Source organism: Doryrhamphus excisus, chromosome 14 (assembly GCF_030265055.1).
Source record: "Doryrhamphus excisus isolate RoL2022-K1 chromosome 14, RoL_Dexc_1.0, whole genome shotgun sequence".
Lineage (NCBI taxonomy): Eukaryota > Metazoa > Chordata > Actinopteri > Syngnathiformes > Syngnathidae > Doryrhamphus > Doryrhamphus excisus.
The window spans coordinates 5,698,133-5,719,726 of record NC_080479.1 but is presented as its reverse complement, the minus strand read 5'-3'; the positions used below and the strand labels follow the sequence as shown (position 1 = coordinate 5,719,726).

The following is a 21,594-nucleotide window of genomic DNA, read 5'->3' as shown; positions in this document are numbered from 1 at the left end:
TGTTTATTTATTTTTCATCTTATTTTGTGCAGAAAAATAAAAATTAAGATATTTGAGAACAGTGGAATGTTTTATCAGAGCTTTTCTTGTAGAAAATTGGAACCAAAGCAAAGTTTTTTCATTTTTCTGTTTTTAATAAATGCGTTTTTTGGGTTTTTTTTTTGGAAAACCTGATGCGGCCCAGTCTCGCCCAGACCCTAGCTTCAGTGGCCCCCAAGTAAATTGAGTTTGAGACCCCTGACATAGAGTAAACAAGATAAGAAAAATAAATAATTCACACAATTACTAAATAATAATTAATTCACACATTTAGAAAATAAATAATAAAGTGTATTGTTGATAAAGTTGATAATTGCTAGTCAATACACCGGCTAGCCACCAACCAAATAGCTTGTGGTTCTTTTGGCGTTTGGCTCCCAGGCATTTCACAATGAAATTTCTATTTTCATTATTTTTTCTGACATTTTAAGTTATAAAATTACAGAAATCACAGCGGTCAAGAAGTAAACTTAGCCCCTTTGTTCAAGTCTGCAGAACTTTTGGATGTGGCAAAAAGAAAGACAATGTGTACAGTGCAAAACCATGAAGAACCGGAAGTTGCATTAATGGTAAAGTATTGTATTTATTATTGTTTAGCTTCCGAATAACACCGTTATTACAATAATACATTCAGAGACTTATGCCATTCTAATGAAGGAAGGAAACTAAATGTCGGTCTAGCTTAAAAATACACGCATTGAGTTGTAGCCAGTGTTAAAAATTACAATACGTCTCTCACTGATTGAAACTTGAAAATGACACTTGAAAATACCTTTTAGCATAAAAGTGTCCGACCCATGCTGTAAAGGTATTGTTAAGTGGACGGTCGTTGACTACGTTTCCCATGATTCTGTGCGACGTTAGCCACTGTGCTGGATGACAGCTATCCGGCGCCAACAGCGACAGACTCTCACAACGCAAGAGCCATGGCGGCCACGGGTGGAGGGAAAATCAGAAGCAGGAGATATCACATCGCCTCTAAGCCGTACGCCAAGAGTAAACAGGTAAACTTGTTTAAACTACTTGCACGTAGAACCCAGTGAAGCTGAGGAGACAAGGCCGCTCATTTCCTGCTAGTGTTTTTGTTTAAGTTGGGAGACATTTTATGGCCTACTTGTTTAGCGCTCGTGGCCTCCACGCGCTGTTAGCATTGGCGTCTCGCTCGTGCTAACGAGCTAGCACGCTGCCTTACCGCGGAGCCAATTTAGCTTCATCTGACAGCACAAACGACAGCACAATTCATTGAGTAGAGTGCATAAACCCATTCAACACAGGCGAAGCATAACGGCACCCGCGTCACTTTAACATACGACGTTGTTACCTTCTCGTAAAGTTAGCGGAAAGCAGGGAAGTGGAAAGCCGAGCAAGCTAACGGGAGCTAGCTAGGCTAACGCTAACCAGCAGCGCATTGTTGTCCTCGCCGCTCTAGTTTGGGGCAATGTAAGTCTTTGTTGGGGGGTGAGATGACGTGATTGTGTGCTGGGAATCGAAGTTTATCCGCAGGCGTGCATTGCCGACCCGGGTTGAGATTGTGTCGCTCTTGTCGCCGCAGTGAAATTTGTGGAAGTTGGGCAGGCTAACGTTAGTCAAATCTCAGTTGCATTGCGCAGGAGGCATCGCTGTTAAAGAGCCCACATGGTTGGCATGAACAAGCTTGCTGCTGCTGCTGCATTCAATATTATTATTATCACAGAATCCCGAGTTTTCCTTGGACTACAATCTGCTAGTTGATGTCCTTTCCTTTGCTGGACATGAAATGTTTTAGTGAAGCGGTGTGAAAGCAATGGCCAATATGACAATAAGTCTTAATGCACTACCGGGGAAGTGGGATTGTTTCACGTGTGTGTGTTTATGTTTGACATTGTGCAATCAACTGATTGACGTGGTTAGGGTCTTAATTAGTAGTGTCTTGTGGAACAGTATTGATAGATTTGAGTTGGAAGGGAAATAATAATACCCAGTGAGTTGTCTACACCGTCCAGCCAAAACATTCTCAATGTAATAACATCCGATATAAATATTGCCTCTATGCAGACCGCTATACACACGTTTTCATTGATATTAACAATATGCCTGGAAGTCGTTTGGCATTGCTTTTGTACTGGCTGTCATGCCATTGTGCATGCAATCTAATAAAGAATGTGTTTGGAAGCGTACATCGTGATCAGGGTTGGGTACATGTTATCTGAATTCATGCTGGTGTTTTTTTTTTTTTTTAAAAAGGAAATTTAGGGGAAAAAAGGGAAATCTTTTTATTCTTATGGGATTTTGTGACATGCGGCTTGAAATGAATAGTCAGTAAAAAATGTCAACATTCTAACAAAATGATAACTAAGTAAGAAATTGACTAATACCAAATTACCAAACCCAAACATATTGTGGGCAAAATGTGGATAAGACGATTGGAGACTGTAAATTGAAATAATTTCATTTATTGATGCAATATATCGCGGCACAATTTAGCCCAGTATTTGGGGAAAGGGTGTTTCTTGTAGATGTGGTTGCTGATGGTTTTATTATAACACGCTGTAAGCAGACTGACACAAACTAGCATGCTCTGCTAAACTAAGCTAACCCAGCTAGCTTTCACACATTCCCAGTGACAACTTAGAGATGAATTTTTTTTTCATTCACTTGGCCCGTGTTTCAGGTGGCTGCTTGGACTTGTTTAGTTCGGGAGGTGGAGATGAAGAGCACGCCACCAACAAGGCGCTCTCAGGGGAATATTCCCACACACAAATGTTTCTTCTCCTAGTGATGACAGCGTTTCATACCATACCTCACATTCCGTCACGTAAGACTTGTGTTTTCATGGAGCAAAACGAAACGAGTGCAGCAGCCCGGTTTCGTCCGTGCCACATTGTTGCCGCCAAGTCGGTTTACGTGCGTCCTGCGAAGCAAACAAGCAGCATGGTGTTTATTACACCGGCTGTTGATGAGTTAAGTGTGTATTTACACACAGGTCAAAGTGAACGTGTTCATTTCACAGGCAGGGGGAGCTTATGTCCTCGTCCTGTTTATGAGCGGACTCGTGCAGCCAGTGGCGGGAATGTCGATCTGCGTGGAAGCGTGCACAGCCGCTGACCCACTTTCCCCCTTCTTAGCAAGCTAACGGTTTGTTTTGCATGAGGAAGACTTCTCCTTGGAAATGGTGTGGTGCCGATGCAAGCACATTGCTTGTCTTGGTGTTGTTTTTATTCATCAAATGCATAGTAACACCCAATATTGCAGAGCCTGCACTTTAGCTCAGCGTTTGACTCTAGGAAGAACGTGTGTATGTGGTGGGAGGGTGCTTGGGTTATCAGCAATTTGCTGTGTGACTGATCACAGCTGCTTCTATGTTGAAGAAAATCATCTTTGAGACCCATTTGGAAAGTCTTTCCGGCCCAAGTACCACAGTGTGTACATGGAGGTGTGTAGCAGTACATGTATTTATAATGGAATATGCCAGTACAAGGGGTGTCACGAGACAGGACCGTTGGCCCCGAGGACGAGATGAGACAAGATTTGAAGAGAAGTACAGTCTAAAAATGGGTTTTGTTGTCTTACCTTCATTTCGGCTGTTCTTTCAAAATAATTATCTGTCTGTCGTATCTTTAATGGTTGCTAATCCCTGAACGGAACTAATGAATGATCTTTTACCCATGAACCCTCAACCTCCATCGAAGTAGGGCTGGGCGATATGCTGTGATGTCCTTAAAAGAAATATTGATATTTTTTTGAAATATCGATATTCCTTTTAAGCACGATACGGAAAAACAAGCATACGGTTCAGATGGATATTGACTGAATTTGACGCACAGGTCTCATGTTTCAAGATGGCGCCGCCCGAGTACAAGCGAGTGAAGGCAGCTCCATGTCGTTTTTAGTGTTTAATAGTGCTTTATTTATACTTTTGTGTTATTTGTGGTGCCATAGCGACCCCTTAAGCAAGTGTGCAGGTATAGAAGTTCATCTTATTATGTTTGTAGTTTGCCGTTTGCTCCATTGTTTACTACCCGGAGCAGCCGTTAGCTTTGAGAATCACATTTGCTATGCGCAGCGACTGTAGATCCCCGCGTATATAGTATGAAGGAGGACAGGCTGCATAGCGGGAGTGAACGGCAAAAAAGAGGGTATAAAGGTTGCTGGATAAAGATGGTATCAACCATGTTTACTGTCTGTTGTCATGGGAACGTGAGATGGAAGTGCTAACAGTGCTAACCCGGCTACAGAGAGACTACCGTGAGTGCAGCATGATTGTACTGAAGATTGAACATTAACTTTTTCTATATTCATTTAAAGAGAATATACTATTTTATTTCAGGGGCTATTGTTCTATAAGATTGTTGACATATTAATAAAAAACAAACTTTGCATGCGTATTTGGCTTTGACTTTTGTCTAAACTCACTTTGTGGAAAAAATATGGGGATATCTATGGTATATGGATATTCTACCTAAATATGTGGGAATCTAGGATAGCTGCTATCTATCTACCCTGACTAAATATGTGACAGTGAGGAAATTATTCATGTACTCACAAAAGTATTCTCCTGTTTACGTGAAAGGAAATAGCACTGTTTTTGTTCATAAGTACTCTTTACTACAGATAGATTGCATAAGTCTATATTTCATTGTTGCAAAAGTATTCACACCCTTGCACTGAAGTTGTCATTTTTAGTGGAAAATGACTGCACACCAAAAACTCCTGCATCAAGCCTGCATTTCCACACCTGTCACTCTTCAGACTTCAGTCTATATCCATGTGAACCATATGATTGTTTTTGATATTGTGCTTGACAGACATCGCTATTTTAAAAATATTGATATATCACCCTGCCTTATTAAAAATGACACTATAATTTCATATAAAAAGAAGATATAATAAAACAGTGATGTTTACCAGTTGTTTGTCTCAGCCAGGGGTCGGCAACCTTTACTATCAAAAGAACCATTTTACTCCCTCGTCACTAAAGGAAAATTGACTGGAACCGCAAAACATCATTTGAAAACAATATCTTCTAAAATGTAAAAATAAAAAATACTACAAATAGAAGTGTAGTGTGTCTGTGTAATGGATGCAAATGTCCCCACTGAGGGATGAATAAAGGCATATCTTATGCCAACTCCTAAGGTAATCAGTCTCCCAAGATTTTGATTGACTGCCAGTTTTGGAGGGAATTTTGCGGTGTCAAAGTAGTTCCGAGGAGATAAAGCAAAGTTGATCGAGTACTCTTGCTAGTATCGGATCAAGCTAATATTGAAGATGAATGTACATGAATATCTGTGTAAATTAAATGTAAACTTGTAAACCTGGTATTTTTATAACGCTGAGAGAGTAGTGAGGTCTGGTTTGTTCTGGTAGCCATCGTTGTGATGCTTTGAAGGCATATTGTTTAGCGAAGCCAAACTCTTTACTTACTAGCTGGAACTACTGGGCCCAGGACACCAAGTGGGGTGTGACTTCACCGCTTATGGGGGTGTCATACACCGTGTCAACACGTCCCAACTATCCCTTTTAGGTTGAATTCCCATGTTTTGCAAGTTGCACTAGCGCAACAAAGGCGTTGTTGTGATGTTGTGTCTAGTGCCGTTAAGGAAGCATGGTTGCACGAGTTGGAGATGCATACAGTACACGGTGTTGATGTCAGAATGAAGTTGCGAAAGAGCGCCAGACTGCGCCCCCATCTGTTGTCATAATAGAATAGAATAGAATAGACTCCCTTTATTGTCATTGCACAAAAACACAGCAGTGAAATTGCCAACGAAATGTCGTTGCCTGGCTCCCATATAACAACAGACACAAAAGAAGATAAGTAAAAACAAATAATAATAATAATAATAATGTGGAGAATAAATAGATAGAATAGACACCAAATATGAACAACATAACAACATAATGTAAAGTGCAGCGTGAACAGTAAATTGCCCAAATAATAAACAGCTTAATGTGGTGCGTATGCATTCATTATGCAAAAAATAGGTGATATTTTAAAACATTTTGAATACTATTAATAAATATGAAATAGAATTCATTCATTCATTTTCTACCGCTTTTCCTCACGAGGGTCGCGGGGGGTGCTGGAGCCTATCCCAGCTGTCTTCGGGCGTAAGGCGGGGTACACCCTAGACTGGTCGCCAGCCAATCCCAGGGCACACATAGACAAACAACCATTCACACTCACATTCATACCTATGGACAATTTGGAGTCGCCAATTAACCTACCAATTAACCTATTCCTAACCTTGGAATGTGGGAGGAAACCGGAGTACCCGGAGAAAACCCACGCATGCACGGGGAGAACATGCAAACTCCACACAGAGATGCCCGAGGGTGGAACTGAACCCTGGTCTCCTAGCTGTGAGGTCTGTGCGCTAACCCCTAGACCACCGTGCCGCCCTGAAATAGAATTGGATGTAAAATATATTACTATGTGACTTGTCAAAATGCTTGTTTTTTTTAGTTTGTCACACATCCTGTTTTCTCATCAGCAGCAGCAGCAGTCAGGCCTGATCAGTCGAGTGACGGATACGGTAAAGAGCATCGTTCCTTCCTGGCTGCAGAAGTACTTTAAGAACGGAGATGCTCCAGAGGAAGAAGAAGGAGGCGGTGGAGGGGGAGGACCGGGAGATGTGAGGCAGCATTGCCAGACTCCTCCTCTTCCTCCTAACGGCAATGAAGAAGGACCGCCTTCCCTGGATGGCCGCAGCACACCTGAGCCCAGCACGAGTAACACAGGTGAGCGTCTGGCATTGTGGAAGGAACGCCGCTTCAATAAAACCCTCACGGACCCATTTGTGTCTTTCTCGTGCAGAGCCCTCAAACAGCCGGGCGTCTCTCAACTTTCAGGACTATGTGCTGTCACGACCCCCCCTTAGCCGCTCCCACCTCCACTTCTCCCCGCTGGAGGCCTCGTCGCCCACCCTGGGGGCCCCCAGCGGGCTTGTCTCCCAGCCCTCCACGTCCTCGGCGCCGGGGCCCTTCTCCACCGGCTGCTCCTTAGTCAAAGAAATCAAAGATAACCTCTCGCAGCACGAGGACGACAACATCTCCACCACCAGCGGCTTCTCCTCACGCGCCTCCGACAAAGGTAGGCTTTGATGGCGCCGATCCACATGACTCGAGCCACCCCACCCCACCTCACTGAGGGCGTCTCTCCCGCAGATGTGCCCACTTCCAAAACAGCGTCGCTTCCGCAGCTTTGGTCGCCAGAGGTGGACAGGACCATCTCTGTGCCACAGCCCTCACAGTCCGGTCTGAAAAGGCCCGCCTTCAACCTGTCTGTCTTTGGCACTTCGGCCCATGTGAGTCTTTATCATGAAGTCCCACTTGAGCCTGTTATGATCATTAATAACAAATGGTTGTCCTACTGTAAAAAGCAGGTGGGTAATTATGAGCCATCATGGACGTGTCTGCACCATCTATCATCTCTCTGTGCTACACAGGCTGGATGACAAGAGGGTTCACTCTGCATGTGTCTGTGTGCGTTGGCTCTATATGAAATGAACACAGAAGAGAGTGAGCATCTTCTCAGCTATTAAGCCTCTTTGTGCCAGCAAGCAGGCCTACACCAGGGCTAGCAGTTAGCAAGCAGACGCCAAAATGAATGAAGGCCATAGCTTGTTAGCCCAATGCCACAGTTCCCCCCCTCCTCCCGACATCAGCACTTACTCGGTCTTTTGACAGGCAGAGTAAATATGGAACCACAGTGTTGTACGCTGTGGTCCAGCTTGTAATGCACAAGAAACGGTGATGTGTAGGGGCGTATTCAAGCAGTTGTTATGACGTAAAAGGATGGCTACCATCTAAAGCAGGGGTGCTCACACTTTTTCAGCATGTGAGCTACTTTTAAAATGACCGAGTCAAAATGATCTACCCACTACAAAAATGCAAAATATATATTATTATTTGTACGTACAATGTATGTTGATGTACCTTACATAACCAAATGAGCCAATATTGCAAAACACACATAATTAACTATTAACATTTTTTGTAATTACCTGAGTTTACTTTGATGACTTGCACTGAATTGAACCAGCCAGGGATGCATAGTCCGGACAGTAGCTGCTGATAGCCAGGTTAGCCAGGCAAACGCACTTCGAAAAAGACATTGTGAAAAAAAAAGTCCACCTCCCATTCCGTATGGAAGTGATATGTTTTTGCCTTTTTACTTGGTCCAGCTCCTTCACTCATTTTAGTGACCATAAACTTTAGCGAGGGCTTAAAATCTAACGCAATTCGCCGACTAGCTTAGCACTTTGCATCGTTGTTTACGCATGAGCGGTGACCTAAAGGTCAAAATTCAGTTGTCATCTGACTGGTTGTCCTGTATGTCAATCAAGTAACGGGGATGCATGATAGGCTGACATCGTAAGTTCTGCTGCACTTAGAGACGTTGTTTGATTTGATTGGTCGCCCGAAGGGCAACATTCAGTTGTCATCTGAATGGCTGCCCTGTATATCAATCAAGTGACGGCATTGATGCTGGGATGATATTTTTTTATGTCACGCCGCGATCGACCGGTAGATCGCGATCGACTTAATGAGCACCCCTGATCTAAAGTCACTCCAGTCTGTCATATCCATCTCCCTGCCATAGTGTGACAATACACTACATACCTGTGTGTGTTTAATGTAAGTGTTTGTTTCTTAACAGAGACCAGCTATATCATGTGGCGTCCCTGGGAGTAGATCCTGTTTTGCAAAGTGCTCTACAGTTTTTGTAAAAAAAAAATCAAATAAAAAAAGGCTAGAAAGCAGATGGTTAGAGCTCACATAGTAGGGTTGTGTGATATTTTTTAATATACCGGTATACCCGTATAGATTAGAAAATGACCTGTACCAGTATAAATGATAAAGCCAAGATGGCTGCATTCTACAGTGGATACATGAAATGAATCAAATGTTGTCATGGTGCGAAGAAACGTTCGTTACTCGGCACCCCCCCCCCCCCCCCCCCCCCCGACAGAAACAAGTTGAAATGGTGACAAACGCTGGCGAAAGCTGGTTGAATCTCCTCATCCACAGCGTGAATAGAAGCTAGCAGAGTTTACTTTAATTTCGGACACCGAGTAGTAGTAGTGAAACAATTATGAGAAGCACGTTTATTTTGAAACTAGCTCATCTTAGCTGTAAATAGTCTTGCCTAAACAAAACAAGTGTGATAAAAAAATATATCTTCCATATGCCGGTTTGGAGCTCTTTCAATCGTTTTATATCATCATATCTTGATACATGTTAAGGTCCATATTGCCCAACCCTAATTGATGGGACAATTATTGTGACAGGCCTAGTCCCAATGAAATGATGTCGTTGATTAGTACAGTAAACCTTGGATATATCGGATTCAATTGTTCCCACTGGTTTTGTCCGATATAAGCGAAATTCGTTATATGCGTATACCGGAAAATTTATTCGAAATTTTAATTTTATCCGTTCTAAAAAGGCACTTCCTTGACTGTTTCCAATGTACCTGGACTGGGCAATGAAAAGAGACGTAAGGTCATGAGAATTGAACTTTATTGGACTCTGAGCATAACAAATTGTTAATTAAGCTAGGCCCTGTTACGCCCGTCAGGCCTACGTTATTTCCAATAGTGAGGTTAAGATCTCATTCACTGCTGTGCTAGTATTATTGACGTCACTCACTTTTATATTTGTCCTAAATCTGGAGCCAGGAGAAAGACAATAGCCAGTGACATCAACAAGATTAGCATAACGATGCGATGAGGGAAATTTCATGGAAATGCATTGGAACGGGACTGGAGATTTTGTTCGAAATAGGTGAAATCCGTTATAAAAAATCCGATATATGCAATGAATTTTTATTGGAAATGCATTACAGAAAAATCTGTTCTTTTTTTATCTGTCCGTTGTGAGCGAATTTCCGATATATCCGAGGTTTACTGTACCGTCCGCTGGTGAGTCACGCCCCCTCCCTGTCATCCCAGTCCACGCTAAACAGCACGGTGTTGAACAACAGCCATCTGGGAGACTCGCCCTTCTATCCCGGCAAGACCACGTACGGCGGAGCCGCCGCCAAGAGCTGTCGCACCCGTCCCGGAACGCCTTATCAGGTCAGCGTGCGGCTCTCGGCAGAGTGGGATTGTAGCTAACGTGAATGGAGAGGATGTGTGATTTTATTAATATCACATATGACTGTACGGTCACTAAACGAAGTGCTGTGATTCTAGGCCCCGGTGAGGAGACAAATTAAAGCCAAACCCGCTGGAGCGCAGCCCTGCGGGGTGACCAGCGCCACCGCCAGGCGCATCCTGCAGTCTTTGGAGCGCATGTCAAGTCCTCTGGCAGTAAGTTGGCCACCTTTTTGAGGGGATATCTCTAATGTACTTGGCAGGGGAAGACGTCTCATTGGCTGGTTTTGTCATCCACAGGATGCCAAGAGGATCCCTGCGGCAGCATCCCCTCGCTCCACAGTAAGCCTTCCACTTTCTTTCTCATGCAACGCTGACTTGAAATACAGTCTTTCCAAAATGCTCATTTGCTGAAAATGTCCTTCTAGTCACTGGATGATACCAATCTTGATGTGTCACATTTCCAGTCCAAAAAGAAAAGGGTAAGTATACTCTTGCATGCAGGAATCTGCTGTCATTTTTAGGAAATTAAGTCCAAATATTAGGAGGAAAAAGACATTGTTATGTCACAAGGAACAATAATGTCATTTATTAGAATCGAGTTAATATTAAGAAGACATTTTAAGGTGTAATATTATCAGAGGGCGGCACGGTGGTCTAGGGGTTAGCGCACAGACCTCACAGCTAGGAGACCAGGGTTCAATTCCACCCTCGGCCATCTCTGTGGAGTTTGCATGTTCTCCCCGTGCATGCGTGGGTTTTCTCCGGGTACTCCGGTTTCCTCCCACATTCCAAAAACATGCTAGGTTAATTGGCTACTCCAAATTGTCCATAGGTATGAATGTGAGTGTGAATGGTTGTTTGTCTATGTGTGCCCTGTGATTGGCTGGCGACCAGTCTAGGGTGTACCCCGCCTTACGCCCGAAGACAGCTGGGATAGGCTCCAGCACCCCCCGCGACCCTCGTGAGGAAAAAGCGGTAGAAAATGAATGAATGAATATTATCAGAAACAAGCAAAGTTGCATTTGCTGAAATCGGGTGATGGCAAAATGTTCCCAGGACAAGTTTAGAATATTATTCAGTAGGAATAGTCGTCATTCGGAGAAAACAAATGTCAAGAAGAAAGCTGAAATAGTTGGAGTGCAAAGAACAGCAGCTGAATTGGAAGAAACAGCTGTGATTTTATGGCCAAGCTGGGATGGGGTGGATGAGAGCCGCCTCTTTAAGGCCCCGGATGCTGTGGGCGTGTCTTGGGTGACAGGACATCGGGGGCGGTGCCTCTATATCGGCAGACCAGAGGGTGTTTTAGAGCTATGGTGGGTCCCGGCAACCCCTGGCAGGCATTCCCAGCTGTGACAGCTGCGGCTCTCCAAACAGTGGAGACCCAGCCCATACAAGGCACGGCAGTGTTTCATACAGCTGTTGAGTGTACAGTCCATACAATGGAAGCCATTCACAGACCATCGTGGCTCTTCATGTTGTCCTTAGCTGGATTCCAACCTCCCGCCGGTGCAGAAGCTCGTTGTTCCTGCTGCACTGCCATCCTCGGCAAATCGCTCCGTCTCCTTCAGGCCTAGCCTGACCCCAGGAGGGCTTAGCCGAACCCTGGACCGGACCCCAAGAGACACGGTGAGATCTTTGACACGGCATCGATGGAGCCACAATATTCCCAGAAGTGCTGATTGTGTTTCTTGGAAATACCCAGCCTCTCAGACAATCGCCGCTACTACCTGATAGAAGGCCCGGCCCCTCCCAAAGCACAGCGGGCTCCAGTGGGGGCCCGGCCTACCCCATGTCCAGCACACCTGCAGCGTCCAGCAGTTCTGGGGGCGGCAAGATGAAGCGAGAGAGGACCAGCACAAGGCCATCCTCCAAGCGCATGGAAGATGACGAGGTGATACATCCGTCCCTGGTTCATGTCTGCTGATTCCTTCCAGACCCGATGAATCAATGAACGAGTCGATGTTAAGAAATGGAATCTTTTCCTAGTTGGAGCAGACAAAGCCTGTTTATGACTTGGAAATATATGAAATATCTTGAATATTATTGGAGCCCTGTAGACATGTTGGAACACAGAAGTGTTGGGCAGTCAACCAGTATATATTTCTATATCAGAATATTTATTTTATTTTATATTTAGCTTATATCAGGATATTTTAGGGATGCAGAGTCTTGTATAAAAAGCTCCAAACTTAAGCCATGTCATGAAATAGGCACGTGTATTTATTGGTGACAATCTGGCTAACCGTTCTAATGGATGTCAGCCTCTACACACATTGCTACTGAACCTTCACCCAACTGTAACGCCTGTGGCTGTCATGAAGGAAGATGTAGCCACCCATGCCATTCCACCTGCACATGGAAGACACTCTCGTTTACACAGTTAGACGGTTAAATGTTGCTTTTATTTTCATGGCCGCTAGTATGTCCTCTGTGAGCGGACGAAGAATGAACCTCCTCTGTCTTCACTCAGAACCCGCACACTGTCGCTGCATTGTGAAACACCCCTTACATTAAAGCGGTGAAGATATACTCCTCCAGCCCGAGTCACGCATGCTAAACCAAGCTAACCCCACTAGCTGCCATTCACTCTCTGAGGTGCCGACAACCTTCACCGGCGTTTATCGCCATTTCAGCCTGTTTAGTTGGGTAGGAGGCCGTTCAGTGTTTATAGTGCGAGTGCTCCGTCTTCTTATGTAGCAAAGATCACCGTGGGGCACAACAGGTAAAAGTCATGTTCTTACCATTGTCAGTCATGACTCTATACCAGTGTACCAGTATAAAACAAATTACACATCTATAGATACTTTGTTGATCTCACAAGATATTCACATTTCCAGCAGCTTTGCAATGAAAGTCATGAACTTAATCACAAAACACAACCAACACAAGACGCAAGAGACATGAAAAATAAATAAATATTCAGCAGATCATGTCAAATTTGTATTGCAATAATACGTAATATTTCATATAGTCATGTTTACACTCCTGTTATTCTTTGTTTACACCGGATTGCACAACCATTATGCTGCAGTGATGGCCGCTAGCTCGCAAGCTAACCAGTCAGCCTTCAATTTCTTTCTTTAAATGGTTTTATACCTACCACTTCCACACAGAATAGGAGGAGGAGGGCCTTTTTTTTCACTGGGCATGCACGGCTGGCTACATGGAATGCATGTCATAAAGATGTAGCAACGTCGCATTATGGTCACTAGGAGGCAGTAACGCTACATACCGTATCACCTGAACTCAGACTAACAATAGACCACAGCCATCATTTATTTAGTGCAGTATTGCCAGGAACGACTCTTATGTTCTTGGGAATCAGCAGATGTCCTGTACTTCTGACATTAGGTGGCTGAAGTACCAGACCTTCCAAGCATTTCACTCCCCATCAGCACGTCTGCCTTGCCTGCCTTCAGCTTCTCCTCCCCCCAGCCGGCCCTGGCTACCGGCTCCGCCTCCTCCTCCGCCTGCGTCGCTTCCGGCATTGCCGTCACTCTGGTCAGTGGTGCAACATTTCCAATTGGCTACCAAGTGCAATCCTTGAATACTGTTTTTGCCCCCTCAGGAGACAAGTGCGTCACCCCCGTGTGCACCCTTTACCTTCTCCTCACCCATCGTCAAAGCAATTCCTACTAGTCCTCCAGCCTTCTCCCCTACGGTAAGTGGTTTGTGCGTGTCTCTTTGGAAGACTCGGGCTGACATGAAATGTGGAGAAGTGTTGAGCTTGTGTGTTCTGTACCCTGTCCAGGCTGGCTTCACGTTCAGCGCCCCTGTAGCCAAGCTAGGTCCCTCCCTGTCCAATGGGAAGCTGGCCACGCCCATAGCGACGGCAGGTGAACAACCTTCCCTTTGTTGCTTAGCAGCTTCGTGCCTCTTTATGTGTTTTCATCGTCCTTGTGTGTGTTTGCAGTCAAATCGCCAAGCACAGAAGACTTTGAAGGACCTTTCAAACCAGCTAAGACATTGAAGCAAGGCAGCGTGCTGGACCTCCTCAAAGCTCCTGGTCAGAAGCACTGACAGAGCAATGTTTCCCCCACCTGACACCTTCATCAATGCCTTCTCTCTTCTCTTCAGGCTTTGCTTCCATGCCTGCACAAAAGTCATCCAGCTCTGATGACTCTTTCCAGAAGACCTCCTCACAGTCCATTGCCACCACCACTACCACCTCCTCCTCCGCCCCAGCAGGCCTTAGTGACTTATTCAAAGCCCCCGCAGGGTGGAGCTGTGACACGTGTTTTGTGCAAAACAAGCCCACTGATACAAAATGCGTTTGCTGCACGGTGGCTCGGCCCAGCGCCTCATCCTCTTCCTCATCCTCGTGCAAAGCAGCAAGCGTCCCCTCCTCAGCCCCGAAGAGCAGCCCAGCAAACAGCACCTCCTCCAAGCCCACGGGAACCTGGTTGTGCGACACCTGTCTGGTCATCAACAAGGCCGACGCCGTCAAGTGCGTGGCCTGCGAGACGGCCAAGCCCGGAACAGGGCTCAAGCCGCCAGCTTCCTTTTCGGCCTTCTCTGCTCCCAAGACCCTCCCCGGTCCCTCAGTGACCGCCCCCACCCTGCCGTTAGCTGTTGGAGAGCTGAAAAAGCCTGAGGGACCGTGGGAGTGTGACGTGTGCTGGGTTCAGAACAAGGCAGAGGATACAAAATGTATAGCCTGCTCAAGCGCTAAACCAGGTACACAAAGCATCACGACACACCTGCAGGCCTCTGTCCTGATGACTGCTCACCTTCAAACTTGTTCCACCACAGGAGCGCCAGCAGGAACCTCCTCTGCAGCCGCCGGTGCACCGTCGTTTGGCTTTGGGGACAAGTTCAAGAAGCCGGAGAACGCTTGGGATTGTGACGTGTGTCAGCTGCAGAACAAGGCTGCTGATGTCACCTGCGTCGCCTGTCAGGGAGCCAAACCTGGAGCTCAGGTGGAGCCCAAAGGTAACGCATCTAGACCAGACCAGCTCCTGGCTGGTCCAAACACACACCATCCAAACTCACCCCATTCATACAGATGCCAAGTGCCAGGAATGTACATGTAGCACTTTTGGATCTTAAGGAGGTTCCAAGTAGAGATTCCAAATGCAGAAGAAGAAATGTGAGCGAGACAAAAGCAGTCCATTGCAAAAAAGCATTGGAGTCAAATAGGCCGTTCATCAGATGATCAACGTTGAAGACCACAGGTCAAAAAAGGCTAAAATAGATACCAGTGTACCCAGGAGGCCAGTGGGAATGTTGCTCCAGGTGCTGAAGATGGCTTCACTGTCTGGAACTCCATCCCCAAATGTTCCCCATTGGATTTAGATGAGGGGAAGACGCAGGACGGTCCAAAAGAGTGACAGCATTCCTCTGGAAGAAGTCCTTTGTCAAGTGTTGGAAAGCCAGTCGTGACCACACAGACCAGGGCCTTCAGTCATCAGCAACATCTTGACATAGCCGGCCGCCGTTTGACGCCCCTGCGCCACACGAAGCTGCGTTGTTGCATTGAAGATTGATGGTGGTTGGAAACATCTCGGGTGGCATCTCTTTGTCAGCTAGTAACGTTGGAAGCCATCAGGAAGAAAACCTTCCACCGTTCCATGTCCCGTGTTTGTTGCTCTCCTGCTCATTCCAAACCTTGAAGGAGACCAGGCCATTTAAGACTCCTCTGGCAGATGGCATCAGATGGCACCAGTGACATCCTTAGATCCAACAGTGCTACATGTACGTTCTTCAGCTGCTCTTCACATTGTGATCAGGAGAGACGGTAGCAGTTTGTAGGCTACATCCAAACACATGATCCAGGTAACAGCCATATGTCAGTGTGTAAAATGGCTTCTTGTTTCTTCTCCTTCCTCTTCCTCTGCAGGATTTACGTTTGGCACATCGAATGTTACCTCTCTATCCGGATCTGGAGGGATTAAGTTCGGGGTGGCAACGTCGCAATCCTCCTCGTTCTCGGCGGGTGGATTCAAGTTTGGTATCCCGTTTGGAAGCGCCCCACCAGAAAGTGCATCTAAAGACACTAGTAGCTCCTTGGGGTTCAAGTTCAGTGGGCCGTCAGAGGGTTTTAAGTTTGGGGTTTCTTCTGCTGATGAGAAGAAGTCGGAGCAACCCGCCGCAGCATCCCAGATGAAGTTTGGAAGCAGCGGTGGGAACATGTTTGGAACCGGATCACCTGGCACGGAAAGCATCTCCTCCAAGAGCACCTTCAGCTTTGGTCTCACAAAGCCTGAAGAGAAAGCACCAGCCGCGACCACACCCTCTGTTACGGTTGCACCGCCTGCTTCCTCTTCCTCTACGGCCTCAGCCAATGACGGCACGTCCACAAGCACCGCCACCGGGTCTGTGTTTAGAAGGCTGGGGGAGGCCGCCCCGGCCGCCTCCACGACATTTGCATCGTTAACCGCCGAGACAAAGCCGCCCGCTCCCGCGTTGCCATTCGTGAAGCCCGAGGAGAAGGAGGAAGCACCAGCCACCTCCACACCATCCAGCTTCCTGTTCGGTGGCACCAGCAAAGATGCAGAGACCGCGCCAGCCACCTTGGGGGGCTTTTTCTTCAGCAAGCCGAGCGTTCCGGCGGAGCAGGCACAGCCCACGTTCGCGTTTGGCAAACCCGCTGATAAGAGCGACGGTTTGAATTCGGAGGCTCCAAAGCCCGCTTTTACTTTTGGACAAGCGGCCACAGGTACACACCTTTCTCTCTCTGCTCTGCCCCCGCTGGCACCATCACATGACTGAGCGTATCTCTCTCCTCCCTGACAGACTCCGATGCTCCAAAAGCTGCCTTCTCTTTCCTGACCACCAAGCCTCCCAGCACCTCATCAGGCCCCGCCCCCACCCCCAGCCTGTTCGGCATGAGCGTCATCACCCAAGCGGCGCCCGCTCCTGCCGCGGCCCCCAGCACTTTCATGTTCGGTCAGCCCGCCGCGGGCGCCAGCGACGCTCCCCCGGCCAAAGCCTTCGTCTTTGGACAGAACCAGGACAGCCAACTGCCCGTTACCTCCACCCCGGCCCCCTCGCAGCCGTTCGTTTTTGGTGCCGGAGCCAGCACCGCGCCTCCCGCCGCGCCTCCCGCCGCTCCTTCCATCACTTTTGGAGGGTCGACGCCCACTGCTGCCCCCCCTGCAGGTCTGTGTCCGAGCATCATTCCTCATCTTGTCCACATGTTGAGTCGCTAACGTCCTCTCCGTTCTCAGCCCCCAACCCCTTCCTCGTCAGCTTGTCAACCCCCCCGAAGTTTGGTGCCAGTCAGGCTCCGGCATTTGGGTCATCTTTTGCTTCCCAGTTCCCGTCCGCCACTTCCCACACGCCAATGTTTGGAGCCAAGCCCGCCGACGCCCCCGTCTTTGGTCAGCAGGCCAACCCCACCCCTGCCTTTGGCGCCGCCGCCAACTCTGCACAAGGTGAGTACTAATCGCATCCGTTAACCCCTCCCCCCTCCCGTACTTGGATTTCACCTGGGGACGGGGTGACCTTGTACTCATCAGGTGCGGGCTTTCAGTTCGGAGGAGCCGGTGCGTTCGGGTCCTCAAACAGCACAGGAGTTTTCACTTTTGGGGCCGGAGCAGCGGCATCTCCCGCCCCGGCTGCCAGCCCCGCCCTCGCACCGCAGTCGGGACCACCTGGAGGCGGATTCAACTTTTCGCAGCCTCTGGCTTTTAATATCGGGTATGTATCCTCTCCATCACCCATGTTGATGTAGGTATTGGCCCCGCCCCTCCATCGTCCATGTCGATGTAGATATTGGCCCCGCCCCTCCATCGTCCATGTTGATGTAGGTATTGGCCCCGCCCCTCCATCGTCCATGTTGATGTAGGTATTGGCCCCGCCCCTCCATCGTCCATGTTGATGTAGGTATTGGCCCCGCCCCTCCATCGTCCATGTTGATGTAGGTATTGGCCCCGCCCCTCTATCATCCATGCCGATGTAGGTATTGGCCCCGCCCCTCTATCATCCATGCCGATGTAGGTATTGGCCCCGCCCCTCTATCATCCATGCCGATGTAGGTATTGGCCCCGCCCCTCTATCATCCATGCCGATGTAGGTATTGGCCCCGCCCCTCCATCGTCCATGTTGATGTAGGTATTGGCCCCGCCCCTCTATCATCCATGCCGATGTAGGTATTGGCCCCGCCCCTCCATCGTCCATGTTGATGTAGGTATTGGCCCCGCCCCTCTATCATCCATGCCGATGTAGGTATTGGCCCCGCCCCTCCATCGTTCATGCCGATGTAGGTATTGGCCCCGCCCCTCTATCATCCATGCCGATGTAGGTATTGGCCCCGCCCCTCTATCATCCATGCCGATGTAGGTATTGGCCCCGCCCCTCCATCATCCATGTTGATGTAGGTATTGGCCCCGCCCCTCTATCATCCATGCCGATGTAGGTATTGGCCCCGCCCCTCTATCATCCATGCCGATGTAGGTATTGGCCCCGCCCCTCCATCGTCCATGTTGATGTAGGTATTGGCCCCGCCCCTCTATCGTCCATGCCGATGTAGGTATTGGCCCCGCCCCTCCATCGTCCATGTTGATGTAGGTATTGGCCCCGCCCCTCTATCATCCATGCCGATGTAGGTATTGGCCCCGCCCCTCTATCATCCATGTCGGTGTAGGTGTTGGCCCCGCCCCTCTATCATCCATGCCGATGTAGGTATTGGCCCCGCCCCTCCATCGTCCATGTTGATGTAGGTATTGGCCCCGCCCCTCTATCATCCATGCCGATGTAGGTATTGGCCCCGCCCCTCCATCGTTCATGCCGATGTAGGTATTGGCCCCGCCCCTCTATCATCCATGCCGATGTAGGTATTGGCCCCGCCCCTCTATCATCCATGCCGATGTAGGTATTGGCCCCGCCCCTCCATCGTCCATGTTGATGTAGGTATTGGCCCCGCCCCTCTATCGTCCATGCCGATGTAGGTATTGGCCCCGCCCCTCTATCGTCCATGTTGATGTAGGTATTGGCCCCGCCCCTCTATCATCCATGCCGATGTAGGTATTGGCCCCGCCCCTCTATCGTCCATGCCGATGTAGGTATTGGCCCCGCCCCTCCATCGTCCATGTTGATGTAGGTATTGGCCCCGCCCCTCTATCATCCATGCCGATGTAGGTATTGGCCCCGCCCCTCTATCATCCATGTCGGTGTAGGTGTTGGCCCCGCCCCTCTATCATCCATGCCGATGTAGGTATTGGCCCCGCCCCTCTATCATCCATGCCGATGTAGGTATTGGCCCCGCCCCTCTATCATCCATGCCGATGTAGGTATTGGCCCCGCCCCTCTATCATCCATGCCGATGTAGGTATTGGCCCCGCCCCTCCATCGTCCATGTTGATGTAGGTATTGGCCCCGCCCCTCTATCATCCATGCCGATGTAGGTATTGGCCCCGCCCCTCCATCGTTCATGCCGATGTAGGTATTGGCCCCGCCCCTCTATCATCCATGCCGATGTAGGTATTGGCCCCGCCCCTCTATCATCCATGCCGATGTAGGTATTGGCCCCGCCCCTCTATCATCCATGCCGATGTAGGTATTGGCCCCGCCCCTCCATCGTCCATGCCGATGTAGGTATTGGCCCCGCCCCTCCATCGTTCATGCCGATGTAGGTGTTGGCCCCGCCCCTCCATTGTTCATGCCGATGTAGGTATTGGCCCCGCCCCTCCATCGTCCATGCCGATGTAGGTATTGGCCCCGCCCCTCCATCGTCCATGTCATGTAGGTATTGGCCCCGCCCCTCTATCATCCATGTCGATGTAGGTATTGGCCCCGCCCCTCCATTGTTCATGCTGATGTAGGTATTGGCCCCGCCCCTCCATTGTTCATGCTGATGTAGGTATTGGCCCCGATGTGGACGATGTGGTGGTGACGATGTGGTGGTGACGATGTGGTGGTGACGATGTGGTGGTGACCATGTGGTGGTGACGATGTGGTGGTGACCATGTGGTGGTGACGATGTGGTGGTGACCATGTGGTGGTGACATGTTCCTTCCAGGTCATCCAAGTCCTTCACCCCTTCTCCCGCTGGACAAACAATCGGCGGACGCAAGATCAAGACGGCTGTACGGCGCCGTAGAACGTAGACGTGCTTTGTGTGACGTGACGTGCGGACAGCGAAATGACCTTTTGGAGGAAGGTCCGCCGCTCTGTTTGTTTTTGTACCCCCACCCACAGGGGGTCAGGTGGGTCTGTGGGTGTTCTCCTGCTGCCGACTGAACAAAAGACACCGACAGCCATCCTGCCCTGAACGCCACCAGCGGACATCTTTGTTTCCAACACCGGCGCGTGTCTGCCAGACTCCAGGCATGGCCACCCCCCCCCCCCCCCACCCCCCCACCCCCTCAGCTTTGTTTGTAATGAAAGGAGACGTGCTGCGGCGAATAGCTGAGTGCAGACTTTGTAGAGCCGTGGCGTGCAGAGCGTCCGTACGCCACGCTGGATGTACACTGACCCCCCCGCCCCCGCCCCCACCTCCATGTATAGACTTGAGGTGTGTTTGTATACGTATGCGAGTTGTTAGCAAGCAAATGAATGTTTGGAAAGGAAAGGAGGGGAGGAAGGAAGGAAAGGAGGGACTTTGTAAATGCATCCTTTTCATCTTCCATGTTTGACATGTGTGCTTTGCTCCACCTTCTTTTTCACTCTTCTTGCCCTCTCGTTTCTTTCCCGTCCTTCCGACCTCACGCTCGCCCTTTATCTCTCTCTCTTTATCTCTCTCTCTCTCTCTCTCTCTCTCTCTCTCTATCGGCCTTTGAATATGATACAAACGTGTAAATAGTGATTTTTTTTTTTTTATCTGTGAAGTTGATTTTGTGAGTGTGTGCGTTACCAGCTCTGTTGAGCCTTTTTTTTTTCTCTAGAATTGTCTGAGTCCCTATATTCAAAGTTGCCCCAATCCATTTAATAGGAGCTAACATGCTAATTGGAGAGCCTTTGCTGACTAAAGGCCGATTTGGCTCACTGATCCACTTTTGTTTGGACCAAAAGCAGTATTGTACAAAGTATTAAGTATATATTTTTCTATGGCGTGATTAAATGGACCAGGGTGACTTTGGATGATAAGGAAGTTGAGTTTCATTTTAAAGCCATGACGATGATGACGATGATGATGATGATTAGCGGATGAGTGATAAAAGTTCCAAACCATGGTTCATTACCATCAATAAAAGTATCCAATGAAAGCTTGTCTTCTTGTGCAGCATCTTCACGCTAGTCCTAAATGTTTATTACATTACATATTACAATTACATTCACTAGAAGGATTTCTGTGCTGCAACTATCCAAAGCAAAAATGGCTAACCTATCAACGATGTGCGATACCACTGATTTCGTTTCCGATCCGATCCCGAGTAAAATTGAGGCTGATATCAGTGATACCAATCCAATATCGATTCCTTGTGCAAGTTCAACAAATACAATAAAACTGTTAATTTATTGATTAGATACATTCTAATTGTACAAAATGTATAACCTTTATTGAAAAATAAATACATGAACAACGGAAAAG

General features: G+C 48.1%; 1 protein-coding gene across 2 annotated transcripts; it reads left to right on the top strand.

Moving 5' to 3' along the window:
• Positions 1-877: 877 nt before the first annotated feature.
• nup153 (nucleoporin 153) lies at positions 878-21,268 on the top strand. Of its 2 annotated transcripts, none has more exons than XM_058047316.1 (21): positions 878-1,043; positions 6,516-6,759; positions 6,836-7,111; positions 7,186-7,325; positions 9,975-10,100; positions 10,218-10,334; positions 10,419-10,460; positions 10,547-10,600; positions 11,607-11,747; positions 11,824-12,012; positions 13,473-13,622; positions 13,690-13,782; positions 13,873-13,957; positions 14,035-14,127; positions 14,199-14,798; positions 14,874-15,053; positions 15,961-16,779; positions 16,857-17,222; positions 17,291-17,497; positions 17,582-17,762; positions 20,083-21,268. In XM_058047316.1, the coding sequence occupies exons 1-21, from the start codon at positions 966-968 to the stop codon at positions 20,168-20,170; spliced, it is 4,269 nt and encodes a 1,422-aa protein (XP_057903299.1). In that variant the 5' UTR covers positions 878-965; the 3' UTR covers positions 20,171-21,268. The 2 variants fall into 2 exon arrangements, with proteins under 2 accessions (XP_057903299.1, XP_057903298.1); XM_058047315.1 differs by having other exon boundaries at positions 6,513-6,759.
• The last annotated feature ends 326 nt before the right edge of the window (positions 21,269-21,594 follow it).

Excerpts from the sequence above, each read along its gene's own strand:
- nup153 (XM_058047315.1), top strand. The coding sequence starts at position 966 with ATGGCGGCCACGGGTGGAGGGAAAATCAGAAGCAGGAGATATCACATC. Across the intron at positions 10,101-10,217 it reads GTCCCGGAACGCCTTATCAG|GCCCCGGTGAGGAGACAAAT; the intron begins GTCAGCGTGCGG and ends CTGTGATTCTAG. Across the intron at positions 14,128-14,198 it reads GGACCTCCTCAAAGCTCCTG|GCTTTGCTTCCATGCCTGCA; the intron begins GTCAGAAGCACT and ends TCTTCTCTTCAG.